Here is a 19,581-nt window from a genome sequence, read left to right as displayed (position 1 = left end):
ACATGGATTTTAGGAAGGCGTTTGACAAAGTACCACATAAAAGGCTGGTTAACAAAATTGAGGCTCATGGAATAGGTGGGTCAGTGGCAGCTTGGATAAGAAATTGGCTTCAGGACAGAAAACAGGGAGTTGTGGTAACTGGCTGTTTTTCAGACTGGAGGATGTTAGCCAGTGGTGTTCCCAAAGGATCAGTGTTGGGGCCACTGATATATATGAGCTGGATATTGGAATAAAAAGTAGCATTTCTGAATTTGCCGATGGCACCAAACTTAGGGGTGTGGGAAATAGTGAGGATTATACCAATTGATGGCAACAGGATATAGAAAGGCTAGCAGACTGGGCAGACAAGTGGCAGATAGAGTTTAAAACAGAGAAGTGTAAGATGATGCATTTTAGCAGAAGGAAAGGGAGAGGCAATATACACATGATGGCACAGTGTGCAGGGACAGAGTGCCCTGGGACTTAATGTGCATAGGTCCGTTAAGGTGGCAGGGCATATTGAGACAGTGGTTAGCAAAGCATATGGGATCTAGGACTTCATAAATAGAGGTATTGATTACATAAGTAGTGAAGTTATGCTGAACATTTATAAAGCGCTGGTTAGGCCACAACTGGAGTATTACGTCCAGTTCTGGTCACCACACTTTAGGAAGGATATGAAGGCCCTTGAGAGGGTGCGGAGGAGATTTACCAGAATGGTTCCGGGGATGGGGGAATCTTAGCTACAAGAACAGGTTGGAGAAGCTGGATTTGTTTTCAATAGAGCAAATAAGGTTGAGTGGTGATTTGATAGAGGTGTACAAGATTATGACGGGTTTGGATAGGCTAGATGGGGAAAGGCTGTTCCCACTAGTTGATGGTACAAGGACGAGGGTCACAGATTTAAGTTTTTGTGCAAGAGATACAGGGGGGATGTGAGGAACAATGTTTTTACGCAGCGAGTGGTGAGGAACTTGAACTCGCTGCCAATGGAAGTGGTAGAAGCGGAGACACTCAATGTTTTCAACGGGAGACTGGATAGGCACTTGGAGGAAATAAACTTGCAGGGCTACGGGGTTAGAGCGGGGGAATGGGACTGACTCGATTGCTCTGCAGAAAGCTGGTATGGACTCCATGTGCCGAATGGCCTCCTACTGTGCCCTTATGACTCTATGACTATGATTCATTCAATCGTAGAAAGAGAATCGAATCTCCTGCACTTTCTCCTCTACCTGCTCCCGCACTGTTATCTGTGGTATCCCCAAGGATATATCCTTGACCCCCTCCTATTTATGATGTACATTCTGCCCCTTGGCGACACCATCCGAAAACATAATGTCAGATTCCACTGAAGAGACTCCGCTCTACCACCATCTCTCTCAGGCCCTGCATTGTCTCTGATGCATCAAGCAGCTTGTCCGACATCCAGTATTAGCTGAGCAAACACTTCCTCCTATTAAATATTGGACAGACCAAAGCCACAAACTCCATTCCCTGGCCACCAACTCCATCCCTCTCCCTGGCAACTGTGTGAGGCTGAACCAGAATGTTTGCAACCAATGCAACCTATTAGATCCTGAGCTGGCCTTTTGCTCCCATACACTCTCCAGCAACAAGACCACCTACTTCCACCTCTAACATTCGCTGTCTGTGCCCCTGCCTCAGCCCATCTAATGCTGAAATCCTCATCTGTGCCTTTGTTATCTCCAGTCTCAATTATTCCAATGGGGGTAGAACGGGGAAACGAACCACGTTCCATCCTCTGTACATTTGAGCTTATCCCGAACTCTGCTGCACCTATCGGAACTCGCACCAAGACCCGGTCACCCATCACCGCTGACCTACTTTGGCTCCCTGTCTGGCAAAGTCTTGATTTTGAAATTATCGTCCTTATCTCCCATTCCTCCATGACCTCAGCCATCCCTAACTCTGCAGGCCCACAACCCTCCGAGATCTCTGCACTCCTCAATTTTGAACTTTGTGCATCCTGATTTTCACCTCTCCACTATTGGCGGCTGTGTTCTCAGCAGCCTCGGCCCTGAACTCTGGAATTCCCCCTCCAACCCTATCCACCTCTACTTATTGCCTTTCACTTAAAATTCTACCTCTTTGACCAGGCTTTTAGTCCCCCGTTCTAATATCTCTTTATTTGGCTCGGTGTTTCATTTTATCTGATTACGCTCCTGCTGAGTCTCTCGGGATGTTATTACTACGTTAAAGGGGCTATGTCAATTCAAGTTGTTGTTGTTGTTGTTATCCCCTTTTTACCTTCACAATAACATTAACATTTCCCTGTGACATGTTAACCGGAAATGTATAGAATTTCCCACGAGCTCACCTAAGAGCTGATCAAATAATTGGGGAACATCAGTACATTGTGAGCCTGTCCCTCTCTCAGTGCTGGTCAATCAGTACATTGTGAGCCTGTCCCTCTCTCAGTGCTGGTCAATCAGTACATTGTGAGCCTGTCCCTCTCTGTGCTGCCCAATCAGCACATTGTGAGCCTGTCCCTCTCTGTGCTGCCCAATCAGCACATTGTGAGTCTGTCCCTTTCTCAGTGCTGGTCAATCAGTACATTGTGAGCCTGTCCCCCTCTCAGTGCTGGTCAATCAGTACATTGTGAGCCTGTCCCTCTCTGTGCTGCCCAATCAGTACATTGTGAGCCTGTCCCCCTCTCAGTGCTGCCCAATCAGTACATTGTGAGCCTGTCCCCCTCTCAGTGCTGCCCAATCAGTACATTGTGAGCCTGTCCCTCTCTGCTGCCCAATCAGTACATTGTGAGCCTGTCCCTCTCTGTGCTGCCCAATCAGCACATTGAGAGTCTGTCCCTCTCTTAGCGTTGCCCAATCAATACATTGTGAGCCTGTCCCCCTCTCAGTGCTGCCCAATTCCGGATTTGCTATTTGTACAAAAACCCAGCTCTGCTCGGTTGGAGGTTAAATCATTTTTCCATTATAACCACTGCAGCCATATAACCAGAATCACCGGTGGATTTGTAATGAGATGTCTGCAGTACATTGTGCGACAGATAGTATTCACCATCAGAGGGAACACTTCACCTTCACCCAGCTCGCCAAATTAACTAACTATTAGTGTCCCATGTAGATTTGAAACTGCTCTCAGAAATTTCCTGTGAACCAAGATTCACATGAACTGTTTTGATTTTCTAACTGTCTACGATTGAAATTTCGAAATAGTTCTTGTTACATTTTACTGAAAAGCTGAGCAGTATATCGGAGCTTTCTTTGACAATATAACTAACATTGAAACCACTTTCTGTCTGTTCTAATTGAAGATCTTCAACAGAAACACAAGGAAACACTCCGGGTTCAAACTGAAACACTGAGAGTGAACACTATCCTAATACAGGAGAAGGTTAAGATTTTCCAGCTGGTTGATCGATACGTTGAGCTAACGGTCATTTCTACTGTTCGAGATCGGACTCTTGTAGAACATGAACTGCTGGCAAGAGGCCGAGACCATGAAGAGTGGAGAGAGAAACATCTCCGGAGAGAGCTGGAAAAAATCCGAACTGATCAATTGTTCCAGAGCAGTTTTTCCTGGAGAAAATCCAAATCTGGGAGTTCAGGAGCAGTGAGCGGAGTCCCGGGGATTGGAAAAACAACAATGGTACAAAAGATTGTTCACGACTGGGCCACTGGGAAAATATACCCACACTTTCAATTTGTTTTCAGCTTCAAGTTCCGCGATTTGAACGCTTTTAACTGTAGAATAAACCTGAGGAATCTGATACTTGATGTGTATCCTTACTTTGGGAATATTCTGGGAGAGCTCTGGAAGAACCCAGAGGGATTGCTGTTTATATTCGATGGTTTGGATGAATTCAAGGACAGGATCGATTTTGCTGACAATCGGAGAAATACAGAACCTCAGCACATGTGCACAGATCCCGAAGACTGGTGTGAAGTGTCTGACATTGTGTACAGTTTAATACAGCACAAGCTGCTCCCAGGATGTTCAGTGCTAGTGACCAGCCGCCCCACTGCATTACATTTATTGGAAAAGGCTGAGATCAGTGTCTGGGCTGAAATCCTTGGATTTGTTGGTGAAGAGCGGAAGGAATATTTCAACAAGTTTTTTGAAGATCAGACAGTGGCAGCAGCTGTTTTCAAACACGTGGAGGAGAACGAGATCCTGTACACCATGTGCTACAACCCTTCCTACTGCTGGATCCTCGGGCTCTCACTGGGCCCCTTCTTTACACAAAGAGACAGGGAACAGCAGCGACTTCCCAAGACCATCACCCAACTATATTCCTACTATATTTACAACATTCTGAAAAACCATGGCCGAGAGATTGAAAGCCCCCATGATGTGTTACTGAAGCTCGGTGAGATGGCCTTCACAGGAGTCTCCGAGAAGAAGATTGTGTTTAGAAATGGAGATTTGATCAAGTACAATCTACAACCTTCCCAGTTCCTGTCTGGGTTCATGATGGAACTTTTGGAGAGAGATAATTCTGCCCAGAGCGTGGTGTACACATTCCCGCACCTCACCATCCAAGAGTTTGTAGCTGCACTCGCACAATTCCTGACTCCAGATCCTGGGGACATCCTGAAACTCCTCAGAGAAGCCCACAGCAAGGAAGATGGGCGATTTGAGATATTTCTCCGTTTTGTTGCTGGTCTCTCCTCTCCACAGTCAGCTCGGCCCCTGGAGGAGTTTCTGGATCGATTTTGTCATCAAACCACCTGCCGAGTGATTGACTGGGTGAAGGAGAAGATTGAAGGACAGATTGGAGACACAGAGAGTGAAACTGGTAAAAGGAACCTCCTGAACACATTCCACTACCTGTTTGAGTCTCAGAATAAAGCACTGGCTTGGACCACAGTGGGATCTGTGAAATCACTCGCATTTAGTGAACTGGCATTGACCCCGATTGACTGTGCGGTCCTGTCTCATGTCATTGGACTCTGTGATACAGTTAAACACCTCGATCTAGAGGACTGCTCCATTCAGTGTGAAGGACTCCAGCGGCTGGCACCCGTACTGCACAAATGCCGGGTATTGAGGTAACTGTTTATTTGTCTCTAACTGTCGGGTGAATTGTAGAACAGTCACAGATTGTGTTGTTGTTCCGTAATGAAGGGAAATAAACAGTTCAGTTAAACCAGAGAGAAGCAGATTCAACACAAATATGACCAATAATAAGAGGATCGGTTAGAAATTCCCTAAGGACTGGAGAATCTAAAATGGATCCTTGTGAACAAGTAGGGATTTTACAGTCTTTATCCTCAGCAGCACAAGGGGGAGGAGTAAGATTGGAAGGGCAATAGTGGTAGGAGACTCAATAGGCGTTTCTGTAGCCGCAGACGTGACTCCAGGATGGTATGTTGCCTCCCTGGTGCCAGGGTCAAGGATGTCACTGAACGGCTGCAGGGCATTCTGAAGGGGGAGGGCGAAAAGTCAGAGGTCGTGGTTCACATTGGTACCAACGACATAGGTAGAAAGAGGGATGAGGTCCTGCATCAAGAATTTAGGGAGCTAGGTAGCAGATTAAAAAGCAGGACCTCAAAGGTTGTAATCTCTGGATTACTCCCGGTGCCACGTGCTAGTAAGAATAGGCATAGGAGGATAGAGCAGATGAATGCGTGGCTAAAGATTTGGTGCAGGAGGGAGGGCTTTAGTTTCCTGCATCACTGGATCTGTTTCTGGGGAAGGTGGGACCTGTACAAGTCGGACGGTTTGCACCTGAACCGGAACGGGACCAACATCCTTGTGGAGAGGTTTACTAGTGCTGTTGGGGGGGTTTAAACTAACGTGGCAGGGGAATGGGATACGGAATGGAGCTATAGTAGGCAGTGATGGACAGCCAAATATAGAGGAAAAAAACAAGTCAGCCTGGAAGGCAGAGCAAATATGTAACTGCACAAGGGAGTATGGCAAGGCTGGATGGCATTTATTTTAATGCAAGGAGTCTTACGAGTAAGGCAGATGAATTGAAGTTGTTGATGAACACATGGGAGTATGATATTGTTGCTATCACAGAGACATGGTTGAGAGAGGGGCAGGACTGGCAGCTCAATATTCCGGGGTATAGAATCTTCAGGCGAGACAGAGGGGGGTGCAAAATAGGAGGGGTGTCGCAATATTAATCAAGGAGTCAATTACTGCTATAAGGAGGGATGATATCTTAGCAGGTTCCGCTAATGAGGCCATATGATTAGAACTTAAAAACAAAAAGGGGGCAAGCACTTTGCTGGGAGTGTACTATAGGCCCCCAAACAGTCAGGGGGAGATAGAAGAACAGATATGTAGGCAAATCTTAGAGAAGTGTAGAAATAACAGGGTAATAAAGTAGGGGATTTTAACTTCCCCAATTTTAACTGGGATAGGCAGAGTGTGAAAGGCTTAGAGGGGGCGGAATTCTTAAAGTGCTTCCAGAAGAGCTTTTTGAGCCAGCATGTAGAAAGTCCTATAAGAGAGGGGGCGGTACTGGGCCTAATTCTAGGGAATGTAGTCGGGCAAGTGGTAGAAGTGTCAGTAGGTGAACATTTTGGTGATGGTGAACATAATTCGGTGAGATTTAAGGTTGTCATGGAAAAGGACAAAGATGGACTGGAAATAAAGGTTCTGAATTGGAGGAAGGCTGATTTTAATATGATAAAGTAGGATCTGGCCAAAGCGGACTGGGATCAGCTACTTGCAGGAAGATCCACATTAAAGCAGTGGGAGTCTTTCAGAAAGGAAATAGAGAGAGTACAACGCCAACATGTTCCCGTAAAGGTCGAGGATGGGACGAACAAGTCCAGGGAACCCTGGATGTCAAGGGATATACAAGAATGGATTAGGAAAAGAAGGGAGGCCTTTGGCAATTACAAAGGACTAAAAACAGTGGAAGTCCGAGAGGAGTATAGAAAGTGCAGGGGGGCACTTAAAAAATATAAATTAGGAGAGCGAAGAGGGGGCATGAAAAAACACTGGCGGGCAAAATACAGGAAAATCCCAAGGTGTTTTATAAGTATATTAAGGGCAAGAGGATAACCAGGGAAAGAGTAGGGCCCATTAGGGACCAAAGTGGCAAGCTGTGTGTAGAGCCGGAAGATGTAGGTGAGGTTTTAAATGAATATTTTGCAGCTGTGTTCACTATGGAGAAGGACGATGTAGGCATAAAAATCAGGCAGGGGGATTGTGATATATTTGAGCAAATTAGCATCGAGAGGGAGGAAGTAATAGCGGTTTTACCGGACTTAAAAGTGGATAAAGCCCCAGGCCCAGATAAGATGTGAGGCAAGGGAGGAGATTGCAGGGGCTCTGACACAAATTTCCAGATCCTCTCTGGCCACAGGGGAGGTGCCAGAGGACTGGAGGACAGCTAACATAGTACCATTATTGAAAAAAGGGTAGTAGTGATAAACAAAGGAATTACAAGCCAGTGAGCCTAGCATCAGTGGTAGGGAGATTATTGTAAAAAATTTGAGGCACAGAATTAGTCTCCACTTGGAGAGGCAAGGATTAATCAAGGATAGTCATCATGGCTTTGTCGGGGGGTGATCATGTCTAAACAATTTGATTGAATTTTTCGAGGAGGTGTCTAGGTGTGTGGTTGAGGGTAGTGCAGTTGATGTAGTCTAAATGGACTTCAGTAAGGCTTTTGACAAAGTCCCGCATGGGAGACTGGTCAAGAAGGTAAGAGCCCATGGGATCCAGGGCAATTTGGCACATTGGATCCAAAATTGGCTTAGTGGCAGGAGGCAGAGGGCGATGGTCGAAGGTTATTTTTGTGACTGGAAGCCTGTGTCCAGTGGTACACTGCAGGGATTGGTGCTGGGTCCCTTGCTGTTTGTATTGTATATTAATGATTTAGATATGAATATAGGAGGTATGATCAGTAAGTTTGCAGATGACACGGAAACTGGTGGAGTGGTAAATAGCGAGGAGGGAAGCCTCAGGCAACAGGACGATATAGATGGGTTGGTCAGATGGGCAAAACAGTGGCAAATGGAATTTAACCCTGAAAAGTGTGAGGTGATGCATTTTGGGAGGACTAACAAGGCAAGGGAATACACAATGAATGGTAGGACCCTAGGAAGGACAGAGGATCAGAGGGACCTTGGTGTGCATGTACATAGATCCCTGAAGGCAGCAGGACAGGTAGATAACGTGGTTAAGAAGGCATATGGGATACTTGCCTTCATTAGTCAAGGCATAGAATATAAGAGTAGGGAGGTTATGATGGAGCTGTACAAAACGCTGGTTAGGCCACAGCTGGAATACTGTGTGCAGTTCTGGTCGCCACACTATAGGAGGGATGTGATTGCATTAGAGTGGGTGCAGAGGAGATTCACCAGGATGTTACCTGGATTGGAGTGCTTCAGCTATGAAGAGAGACTGGACAGGCTGGGGTTGTTTTCCTTAGAGCAGAGAAGGCTGAGGGGGACCTGATTGAGGTGTACAACATTATGAAGGGCATAGATAGGGTAGATAGAAAGGAACTTTTCCCCTTAGCAGAGGGGTCAATAACCAGTGGGCATAGTTTCAACGTAAGGGGCAGGAGGTTTAGAGGGGATTTGAGGAAAATCTTTTTCACCCAGAGGGTGGTTGGAATCTGGAACTCACTCCTGAAAGTGTGGTAGAGGCAGGAACCCTCACAACATTAAAGAAGCATTTAGATGAGCACTTGAAATGCCATAGCATACAAGGCTACGGACCAAGTGCTGGAAAATGGGATTAGAATAGACAGGGCTTGATGGCCGGCGCAGACACAATGGGCCGAAGGGCCTCTTTCTGTGCTGTGCAACTCTCTGGTTGAAATAGTTTTTCCTCAAATCCCCTCTAAACCTCCTGCCCCTTGCGTTGAAACTACAGGTCACTGAGAGTCTGATAATTTAATTACAATAAATCATATTTAATAAGGATGGACAGCGGAATGTAAAAATCAAATATAATCCAGCAGTAAAGATAAAATTAACTTAAAATATTTTCCACATCCACCATTTCAACTGGAAACAGGAGAGAAACCCGAGATTAAATCATTAACAGTTCGATATTTACTCCAATATCGTGCAGGGTGTTTCTTGTCCAGAGGGAAGTTTCCTGGATTGGGAATATTGGGGAATCGGGAATTCTTTCTGCTGTAAATGTTTACAACTATACAGAGTCCTGAACATTGTGTAAAGATTGATATTCAGGATCTTAAATCTGTCGGTAAAAAGGTTCCAATCTAACGTGTTGTGTGGTATTAGCCCCGGAGTACAGACACACATCGGCCAGCGGTGGGGCCTCACACACAACAGGCAGCTCCTGGTTAAACCAGGGGCAGTGAATCCGGGATTCCCCATAATCCGCCCCCTGTGTGAGGCCCCGCTCGGGGAGGGAACTTCTGAAAATTCCCCAAAAACTGTTGGGCCAGTTACAACTGAAATAAATGTAGAGCCAGTTTATTGGGAATAAAGTGAGAGACTCCCCGCCCCTATAAAGTAGGAGCATAGTGACATTTAAAACATGTAACGGGACAGAATAAACTCTATTGCAGCTATTGACAAACATTCACTATAAGCCCTCTGACTCCCACAGCTAACCTGGAATGCACTTCCTCCCATCTCGCTTCCTGTAAGGACGCTGGTCCATTCACCCAGTTTTTCTGTCTCTGCTGCATCTGCTCTGACAATGCCACGTTCCATACTAGTGCTTCCGACATGTCTTCCTTTTTCCTCAACCGAGGATTCCCCTCTACCGTGGTTGACACGGCTCTTGACTGTATCCATTGTATTTCCCGCACTTCTGCTCTCACCCCTTCCCCTCCCTCCCGGAACCTCGATATGGTCTCCCTTGTCCTCACCTTTCACCCCACCAACCTCCACATTCAACGGATCATCCTCCGCCATTTCCGCCACATCCAGCCTGATCCCACCACCAAACACATCTTCCCCTCACCTCCCCTTTCACCATTCCAAAGGGAGCGCTCCCTCCACGACACCCTGATCCACCCCTCAATCACCCCCAACACCCCTTCCCCTTCCCATGGCACCTTCCCATGCAAGCACAGGAGATGCAACACTTTTCCTTTTACCTCTTCACTTCCCACTGTCCAGGGCCCCAAACACTCCTTCCAGGTAAAATAGTTTTTACTTGTACTTCTTGCAATGTAGTATACTGTATTCACTGCTCACCATGCGGTCTCCTCTACATTGGGGAGACAAAACGCGGATTGGGTGACCGCTGTGCGGAACACCTCCACTCAGAACGTAACTGATGACCCCGAGCTTCTGGTCACCTATCACTTTAATTCTCTGCTCCACTCCCACTCTGATCTCTCCGTTCTCAGCCTCTTGCCCTCTTCCAACAAAGTACAACATAAGATCGAGGAACCGCACCTCACCTTTCAATTAGGCACTTTACAGCCTTCGGGACTCCACATCGAGCTCAACAAATTCAGACTATAAGCTCGACCCCTATTATATTTTTTTCATTATTGTTTTTCCGTTTCCCTTTTTCTCTCTCACATGACAGCTGTTGATGATTCTGCCATTGCCATTCACACCTCATCTAGATTCATCTTTTGTTTCTTCACTTGTCCCATTACCATCTCCTTTTGCTTGCACCATCATCCCTTTTGTCTTTTAACCTCTCCTGTCTTCCACCCTATCACAGACCTTCCCTTTTGTTCTTTCCTCCGCCCCACCCCGCCACGCCTTTCCCTGCACCTACACTGGCTTAAAAATCTGTTACATCTGTAACTTGTTTCAGTTCTGACGAAGGGTCCTTGACCTGAAACATTAACTCTGTTTCTCTCTCTATAGATGCTGCCTGACCTGCTGGGCATTTCCAGCATTTTCTGTTTTTATTGCAGGATAAACTCTCCTTGTTATATAAAATCCTGGGGAACGGATTTTACAGCAGCAGTTAGCATTTCACAATATAACTCACCCGAGATATTATACAGATTAATATAATGCACAGAGTATAAAGTACAGGGAATCACCGCTTTATCATTTAATTCTGGGAAAATCAACCCATTCCCATAAAATCCAGGATTAAAGGAGCAGCAGAAATGAGACAAGTTTCTCCAAACATGACGGGGCCGGTCACTGAGCTCCAGGAAGGTAATTCTGATCATCAGGGAATGAGACCGGACTGAGGGACATTTAGAAGTGTCACACAGACAGAACTTTATTTAAGAAATACTGTTACGGACAGTCCCTGAATATATGGGCAGTTGGACAGAATGAGATTCATTCCAAGTGACAGCAATAAGGGGGAATTTTGCGGGTTTCAGCAGGCACGCTTCGTGGCCGGTCGGGTAGGAAACTTGATTTTTCCCCAGTGGGTCGGGACCCCGCTGTCAACCCGCCGCCACGCACCTTTCCCAAATGTCGGGTCTGTCAGCGCTGAGCAGACCCGACATGCAGCAATTCAGGTCATTATGACTTTTGTTAGCAAAGGATTAACAACTATTTTAGCTCAACTTCAGAGTTTGCCAGGTCGCCCACGGGGTCACGCTGCTCGGGGATCATGTCAGGTAAGCAGGGCGTGAGTTGAATGGCCATGGAATCATTTCATTACATTACAGCTGGAACTGTGCTATAAAAGCTCCCGTCTCACAGCTGTTCACCTTCCAAGCTCAGAAGCTGTTGCTTAATGCATTTGTAAGACAGATTGAGTTTTATGCAGGTTGCAAGTGTTTGCAGCAAACTCTCTATCCAGTGTCACCTCAATGGAACAACCTCTCTCACCATTAACAGACTGCTTCTGTCAACTCAATTCACCTGCCATCTATTACACTACCATGGGTATGGTTTATACTGTCTCATCTTGGTCCTCAGAGTCCCACCATGATCTGTCCCAACACCTGCAGCACCAACAACAACAACAACCTTTTCTGCAATTCCTGATGCTGCACAGCACAGAGGGCATCAACACCCGAAGACATTGCTGACCGTGATGCATGAGATGGCCTCACCATGGCCAGATTTTCTTCACCTGACGCTGGATGCCACATGATGCGCCAGGTTGGCACCAGCACGCACCAACAATATAAAGCCTCCCTACAATGCCCAAACCATTCCTATCACACTCATCAGCATTTCGGGGGGGTACCGTTATTTCTCACTAAGCCACTTTCAAAGGTGCACACAAATCTGTCGAAGAACAGAAAGTGTTGAAAATAAAGATTTCAATGTTTGACACCACATTAACAGAAACTTCATGTGAACATTGGCTAAAACACATAATTGCCTACCCTTGTGTGTTGTTAGTTGGTATGATTGGACTAGGATGAGGGTGAGCGTGAGGGGTGGCTAGTGAGATGGGGATGTGATAATATAGACAGAGAGGGATTGGTGGAGGTGGAAGGTAAGTTGGTGTGAGTAAGAATGTGCAGGAGTAGGGTAGGGTAAGCAGAGCGATGGGGCACAGCAGGATGAGGTTGCGGGAGGCTTTGCAGTAACGTTTTGTGATCCACTGAGATCAATGAAAGGTTTGCGCCACTGCAACCTGGTCCTGACGACATCCCTGCTTGAGCCCCACTGTGCAATGTGCAAGCAGGCTGTGTTGGTCTCTTTCGCCCATTGGAAGTGAAGAGGACCTCCATGCGTGCTGTGACTCCCTCCATATGGAGGGAGTTATGGGAGGGACTGGGTGCAGCCGTGCTCCTCTGTGCAGAGGTTGTCAGTGTTTGCAGCACCTCAACACTGTCGAACACTGACATCACAATGCTCAAACTCAATGTGCGCATCATCGAATGACATCATCAAACCAGCTTCCTCCAATTCTCCAGAGCGAGGCTGCGAGCCACCCCAACCCCCTCGCCACCAACCCCGGCCGCACCTGACCCACAAAGGTAGGGAAATCGCGGGGGGAAACCAGGTGATTAATGTCCTGAAGTACTTTCAGTGATTGCTGTAATATCCGAGAGATAAAAATATATCAGATCCGGGCTTTGATTCAGTTTGTTTCTCTTTTTGTGTTTAGACTAAATCAGAATAACCTGGGAGATTCAGGAGTGAAGCTAGTGTCTGCGGCTCTGAGGAACCCGGACTGTGTAATACAGAAACTGCGGTAAGCACCAGACTCTCAGATTGTGTTTATAATAACTGGATGTCTGACACTGAACATTATTATCAGTATCAGTAATAGTCTTATTAATAAACACTAGGGATTTTAGAACAGAAGAAATAGGAGCAGGAGTAGGCCATTCGGCCCTGTGAGCCTGCTCCGTCATTCAATGAGATCATGGCTGATCTTCTGCCTCAATTCCATTCACCGGTCCTATCACCATATCCGTTGATGCCCTTACAATCAGAAATCTATCAACTTCTGTTTTGAATATACCCAATGAATGAGCCTCCACAGCCCTCTGGGTTACAGAATTCCAAAGATTCACCACCCTCTGTGAAGAAATGTTTTCTCATCTCAGTCCTGAATGGCCTACCCTTTATCCTGAGGCTGTGGCCCCTGGTTCTAGACTCCCCAGCCAAGGGAAACATTCTCCCAGCATCCATCCCATCAAGCCCGGTAATAATTTTGTATGCTTCAAAGAGCTCCCCTCTCATTCTTCTGAATTCAAGAGAATACAGGCCTAGTTACTCAATCTCTTCTCACACGACAGTCCCGCCATCCCAGGAATCAATCTTGTAAACCTTCATTGCACTCCCTCTATGGCAAGTATATCCTTCCTTAGGTAAGTAGACCAAAATTGTACACATTACTCCAGGTGTGGTCTCACCAAGACCTTATATAATTGGAGTAAGACTTCTTTACTCCTGTACTCAAATTCTCTTGTAATGAAGGCCAGCATACCATTTGTCTTCCTAATGGCTTGCTGCACCTGCACATTCACTTTCAGTGACTCATGTACAAGGACACCCAAGTCCGTTTGACCATCTGCATTCACCAATCTTTCACCATTTAGGAAATACTCTGCCTGTTTGTTTTTTCTACCAAAGTGGATAACTTCACATTTATCCACATTATATTCCATCTGCCATGTTCTTGCCCCCTCACTGAGCCTGTCGAGATCCCTTTGAAGCCTCATCACTTCCTCTTAGGAACTGACACTGCCACCTAGCTTTGCATCATCAGCAAATTTGGAAATGTTACATTTAGTCCTCTCATCCAAATCATTGATATAGATTGTGAATAGCTGGGGCCCAAGCACCGATCCTTGTTGTACCCCATTAGTCACAGCCTGCCATCCTGAAAAAGACCCGTTTATCCCTACTCTTTGTTTTCTGTCTGTTAACCAATTCTCAATCCATGCTAGTATATTACCCCTGATTCCATGTGCAGTAATTTTGTTCACCAAACTCTTGTGTGGGACCTTATAGAAGGCCTTCTGAAAATCCAGATACACCACATCTACCAGTTCCCCTTCGTCTACTCCACTAGTTACATCCTCAAAGAACTCCAATAGGTTTGTCAAACAGAATTTCCCTTTCATAAATCCATGTTGACTCTGCCCAATCTTAATAATAGTTTCTAAGTGCCCAGTTATTGCATCCTTTATAATAGATTCCAGCATTTTCCCAACTATTGATGTGAGGCTAACAGGTCTGTTGTTCCCAATTTTCTCTCTCTCTCCTTTCTTAATTAGCGGGGTTACATTTGCTATCCTCCAATCTGTAGGAACCGTTCCAGAATCTTTCAAATTTTGGAAGATGACAGCCAAAATGCGTCCACTATTCCAATGGCCACCTCTTTCAAAACCCTAGGATGCAGGTCATCCGGTCCTTGGGATTTATTGACTTTTTGTCCTGTTAATTTTGCTAGTACTGTTTTTTTACTAATAATTTCTTTAAGTTCTTTATTCTCGTCACACCCTTGATTTTATAGTATTTCTGGGAGGTTTTTTGTGTCTTCCTCCGTGAAGACAGAAACAAAGTATTTATTTAATTTCTCTGCCATTTCCTCATTCCCCATTATAAATTCTCCTGTCTCTGACTGTAATTGACCTACATTTACATTCGCCAGTCTTTTCCTTTCCACATACCTATAGAAGCTTTTACAATCCGTTTTTATATTTTTCGCTAGTTTGTGCTCAAATTCCATTTTCCCTTTCTTTATCAATTTCTTGGTCCCCCTTTGCTGATTTCTAAAAAGATCCCAATCCTCAGGTTGATCGCTTTTTCTGGCAAAGTTATAAGCTTCCCCCTTTGACGTAATACTAGTTTTATTTTATTTTGTTAACCATGGTTGGATCACTTTTCCTTTTGGGTTTTTATGCCCTGGATTATGTTTGTTGCAGATTATGCATTATTTCCTTGAATGTTAGCCATTGTATGTCCACCTTCATACCTTTAGTGTAGTCTCCCAGTCTATCATGTCCAACTTGTCCCTCCATACCTTTGTAGTTTCCTCTGTTTAGATTGAAGACCTTCATTTCAGATTGGACTACATCACTCTCAAACTTAATGTAAAATTCAATCATACTATGGTCACTTGTCCCTAAAGGCCCCTTTACCACAAGATTATTGATTAGCCCTTTCTCATTACACAGTACCAGATCCAGAATAGCCTGTTCCCTGGTTAGTTCCTTCACATACTGATCCAGGAAACCATCTTGCATGCATTCCAACAATTCGTCCTCCACACCATTAGTGGTAATTTGATTTGCCCAGTCATTATGTAGATTAAAATCCCCATGATTACCGTATTGCCCTTGTTACATGCACTTCTCTTGATTGATACTGTGCCCTACCTTACCACTACTGTTTGGTGGCCTATACACAACTCCCACCAATGTTTTCCGCCCTTTGCTGTTTCTTAGCTCCACCCAAACTGATTCCAGTTCTACATCACGATCTGCCAAGTCAAGATCTTTTATCTCAACCATACCGATCTCATCCCTTATTAACAGCGCTACGCCACCTCATCTTCCTTTTGTCTGTCCTTCCTAAATGTTGAGTACCTTGGAGCATTCAGTTCCCAGCTTTGGTTACCCTGCAACCATATCTCTGTAATGGCAATTACTTCATACCCATTTACTTCTATTAGTGCCATTAATTCATCCACCTTGTTGTGAATGCTACATGCATTTAGATAAAGTGCCTTCAACTTGGCCTGTTGAATATTTTTCTGCACTTTGACCCTCTTTACTGTTGGCCTTTGTTTCTGCTGCCTACTAGTTTTGCTGACTACTTTTCTAACTTGCACTTCCGGCTTTTTTCTCTCTGTTCTGGGCCCACACTTAGGTTCTGATTCCTGTTATTTCTCTCTGATGCTCAGGCTGTATGATGTCGGTCTCACAGGTTCTTGTGCCGGGGATCTCGCCTCCGCTCTCAGTACAAACCGGTCACTGACGGATCTGGACCTGACTAAAAATAAACTGGGAGATTCAGGAATGAAACTACTGTCAGTGGCTCTGAGGGACCCGGACTGTAAAATACAGACACTGGGGTAAGTATCAGGCTGTGTGAGATTGTGTTTATAATAACTGGATGTCTGACACTGAACATTATTATTAGTGTCAGTAATAGTGTTATTAATAAACACTGGGGAGTTACTCTGATTCCTGTTATTTCTCTCTGATCCTCAGGCTGTATGATGTCGGTCTCACAGATTCTTGTACCGAGGATCTCACCTCCGCTCTCAGTACAAACCGGTCACTGACGGTTCTGACCCTGAGTAAAAATAAACTGGGAGATTCAGGAGTGAAACTACTGTCTGCAGCTCTGAGGAACCCGGACTGTAAAATACAGGAACTGCGGTAAGTACCAGACTCTGTGAGATTGTGTTTATAATAACTGGATGTTTCACACTGTACATTATTATTAGTGTCAGTAATAGTGTTATTAATAAACACTAGGGATTTACTCTGATTCCTGTTATTTATCGCTCTCTGATCCACAGGTTGGCTGGTGTCGGTCTCACAGATTCTTGTGCCGAGGATCTCGCCTCCGCTCTCAGTACAAACCGGTCACTGACAATTCTGAACCTGGGTTATAATAAACTGGGAGATTCAGGAGTGAAATTATTGTCTGCGTTTCTGAGGAACCCGGACTGTAAAATACAGGAACTGCGGTAAGTACCAGACTGTGAGAGATTGTGTTTATAATAACTGAATGTCTAACACTGAACATTATTACTAGTATCAGTAATAGTGATATTAATAAACTGTATGGGTTTACTCTGATTCCTGTTATTTCTCTCTCTGATCCCCAGGCTGGATGACGTCGGTCTCACAGATTCTTGTGCCGAGGATCTTGCCTCCGCTCTCAGTACGAACCGATCACTGACGGTTCTGAACCTGGAATTAAACTCCTTCACAGACCGATCTGTCCCCGCTCTCCGCCGCCTCATACTGACCTGCAAGAGTCTGGAGCAGATCTGGTGAGTGTTTGTGTTAATGTTTAATGTAATAAATAAAATATCAATGGGATTCAGTCACTTTATTGGGAAATTTTAACCTGTAATTATTATTGAAATATTAGCCCCAGTCTCCCTGTTAGTTACAATGTTGTTCAATCTGTTTATTTCCTGTTTAATCTTTAATCTGTTTCAGGCTGAAGAGGAATCAGTTCAGTTTAACCGGTGAGAAACAGCTGAAGTCCCTTCAGGGAACAAGACCTGGACTGAGAGTTGTTTTTAAATTAACAGATTTAATTAATTTAAGCTGAGCGAGCGTCATCTCCCGTTGTGAGGTCAGAGGCCCAGCCACAGGGTGCCGAGACTCAACCGCCAGGCCCCACAGCACTGCTTCTGCAGGATATCTGGGGCTGAATGCTCCCCAATGGGGCACTGGGGAAATGCACAGACAGGAAGGGGCCAGGGTGGGGCTCAGTCTGGGCTGCAGTGCGACACTGACAATTGCACTCAATATTCCTGGGTGTCTCTCTCGGTGTGGAGTCAGAGTCTGTAACAAGTGTCCCTGTGTACAGTGTTTGTCTCCCAGTGAGTCGGACTCTGTAACAATTGTCCCTGTGTACAGTGTGTGTCTCTCCCAGTGAGGAGTCGCACTCTGTAACAAGTGTCCCTGTGTACAGTGTGTGTCTCTCCCAGTGAGTAGTCAGACTCTGTAACAAGTGTCCCTGTGTACAGTGTGTGTCTCTCCCAGTGAGGAGTCAGACTCTGTAACAAGTGTCCCTGTGTACAGTATGTGTCTCTCCCAGTGAGGAGTCAGACTCTGTAACAGGTGTCCCTGTGTACAGTGTGTGTCTCTCCCAGTGAGGAGTCAGACTCTGTAACAGGTGTCCCTGTGTACAGTGTGTCTCTCCCAGTGAGGAGTCGGACTCTGTAACAAGTGTCCCTACAACCCTCCGAGATCTCTCCACTCCTCTGACCTGTTGCACATCCTCGATTGTCGTTGCTCCACATTGGAGCCATGACTTCAGCTGCCAAGGCCATAAACTCTGGAATTCCCTCCCTGAACCTCTTCGCAGCTCTACCTCTCTCTCCTCCTCCTTTATACGCTTTTTAAAACCTTCCAGTTTCACCGAACTTTGGGCCATCTCTCCTAAAATCTCTATGTGGCTCAGTGTCAAATTTTGTCTGAGAATTACCTTGTGTCCTTTAATTACATTAAAGCTGCTATAAAAATGCAAGTTATTGTTGGTGTCCCTGTGTTGTGTCATTAAAACTCCACCGCTTACTTCAGCTCACGCCTGGTCTCCTCGACATTTTCAATAACTGGCTTCATTTTTTTAATATATTAAAGAAACTTTTCTCTAAATTACAGCCCATATTCGCCCCCTCTGGGGGAGGCCTCAGTCGATCCCCTCTGGAGGAGGTCTGACAGTGAAAGGTGCTGTGGGATCTTTGCATCTTCTAATTCCCCTCCACTCAAATCAAGACAAGACAGGCTGGCAGGCAGTGAGAGAGACACATGATATCAAGACAGCATGCCGAATAGAAATCAAAGCAGAAAATGCTAGAAATACTCAGCAGGTCAGGCAGCATCTGTGGAGAGAGAAACAGTTAATGTTTCAGGTCGATGACCTTTTGTCAGAACCTTGACAGAATCTGACAAAAGGTAATCGAGATGAAACGTTAACTCTGTTTTTCTCTCTCTCTCCGCAGATGCTGCCTGACCTGCTGAGTATTTCCAGCATTTTCTGTCTTTATTCCCATTTCCAGCATGAGCAGTATTTTGCTTTTGATGCAGAATAGAAAGCCTGTATCTGTAGACCGCAAAATGAAAAGATAAGATGCTGAAAAACACAGCAGAGCAATGAGAGAAATGAAGCGGTGTGTGTGTGTGTGTGTGTGTGGCTTAACTGATTTCAAGTTACCTGCTGTGTGCATTGGTATTGCATCTCATGTCTGGAAAAAAAACAAAGTATACACCATTAGATCATACTGATTTAATTCCAGACAGCAATGCTGTGGGATCTTACTTTGTCTTTCTTTCAAGATCTTTTTAAAAGCAAAGCTACATATATACAACAAGCCAATTGTTTTTTTCTAGACTGAATTTTATCGAGGAATGTTTCTGGGGTGTTTCAGTGAATATCCTGCGGTGGGAACTTACTCTACCATTAAGCCGAAACCAACCAAACCAAGACAAGACTTTTGTAAAAACAACGTCTATATGTTATAATATTTAAAAAATATTTTCAGAATAATCCATTTGATGTTTTTCAGAACTGGGCTTTATTGGGGAATATGCTTGGGGTGTTTTCAGAGCAAAAGTTGCTGTTGGATCAT

General features: G+C 45.2%; 1 protein-coding gene across 2 annotated transcripts in view; it reads left to right on the top strand.

The window, feature by feature from the left end:
* Nucleotides 1-18,479, top strand: part of LOC147092791 (NACHT, LRR and PYD domains-containing protein 3-like) — an 80,056-nt gene extending 61,577 nt beyond the window's left edge. Inside the window, exons 6-12 of one of the 2 annotated variants that reach the window (XM_085976046.1) lie at nucleotides 3,275-5,012; nucleotides 12,913-12,999; nucleotides 16,165-16,335; nucleotides 16,475-16,645; nucleotides 16,789-16,959; nucleotides 17,101-17,268; nucleotides 17,441-18,479. In XM_085976046.1, coding sequence (XP_085832172.1) covers nucleotides 3,275-5,012; nucleotides 12,913-12,999; nucleotides 16,165-16,335; nucleotides 16,475-16,645; nucleotides 16,789-16,959; nucleotides 17,101-17,268; nucleotides 17,441-17,555 — 2,621 coding nt within the window. In that variant the 3' untranslated portion in view covers nucleotides 17,556-18,479. The remainder of the gene's footprint in view (nucleotides 1-3,274; nucleotides 5,013-12,912; nucleotides 13,000-16,164; nucleotides 16,336-16,474; nucleotides 16,646-16,788; nucleotides 16,960-17,100; nucleotides 17,269-17,440) is intronic. The other variant, XM_085976047.1, reaches the window with a different exon arrangement.
* Nucleotides 18,480-19,581: the final 1,102 nt, after the last annotated feature.

Source organism: Somniosus microcephalus, unplaced genomic scaffold (genome assembly GCF_052327205.1).
Source record: "Somniosus microcephalus isolate GS21.2 unplaced genomic scaffold, FLI_Smic_1.0 unresolved_chr2, whole genome shotgun sequence".
Lineage (NCBI taxonomy): Eukaryota > Metazoa > Chordata > Chondrichthyes > Squaliformes > Somniosidae > Somniosus > Somniosus microcephalus.
Note: the sequence above shows the minus strand (reverse complement) of the source record. Positions and strands in the feature narration are given on the sequence as shown.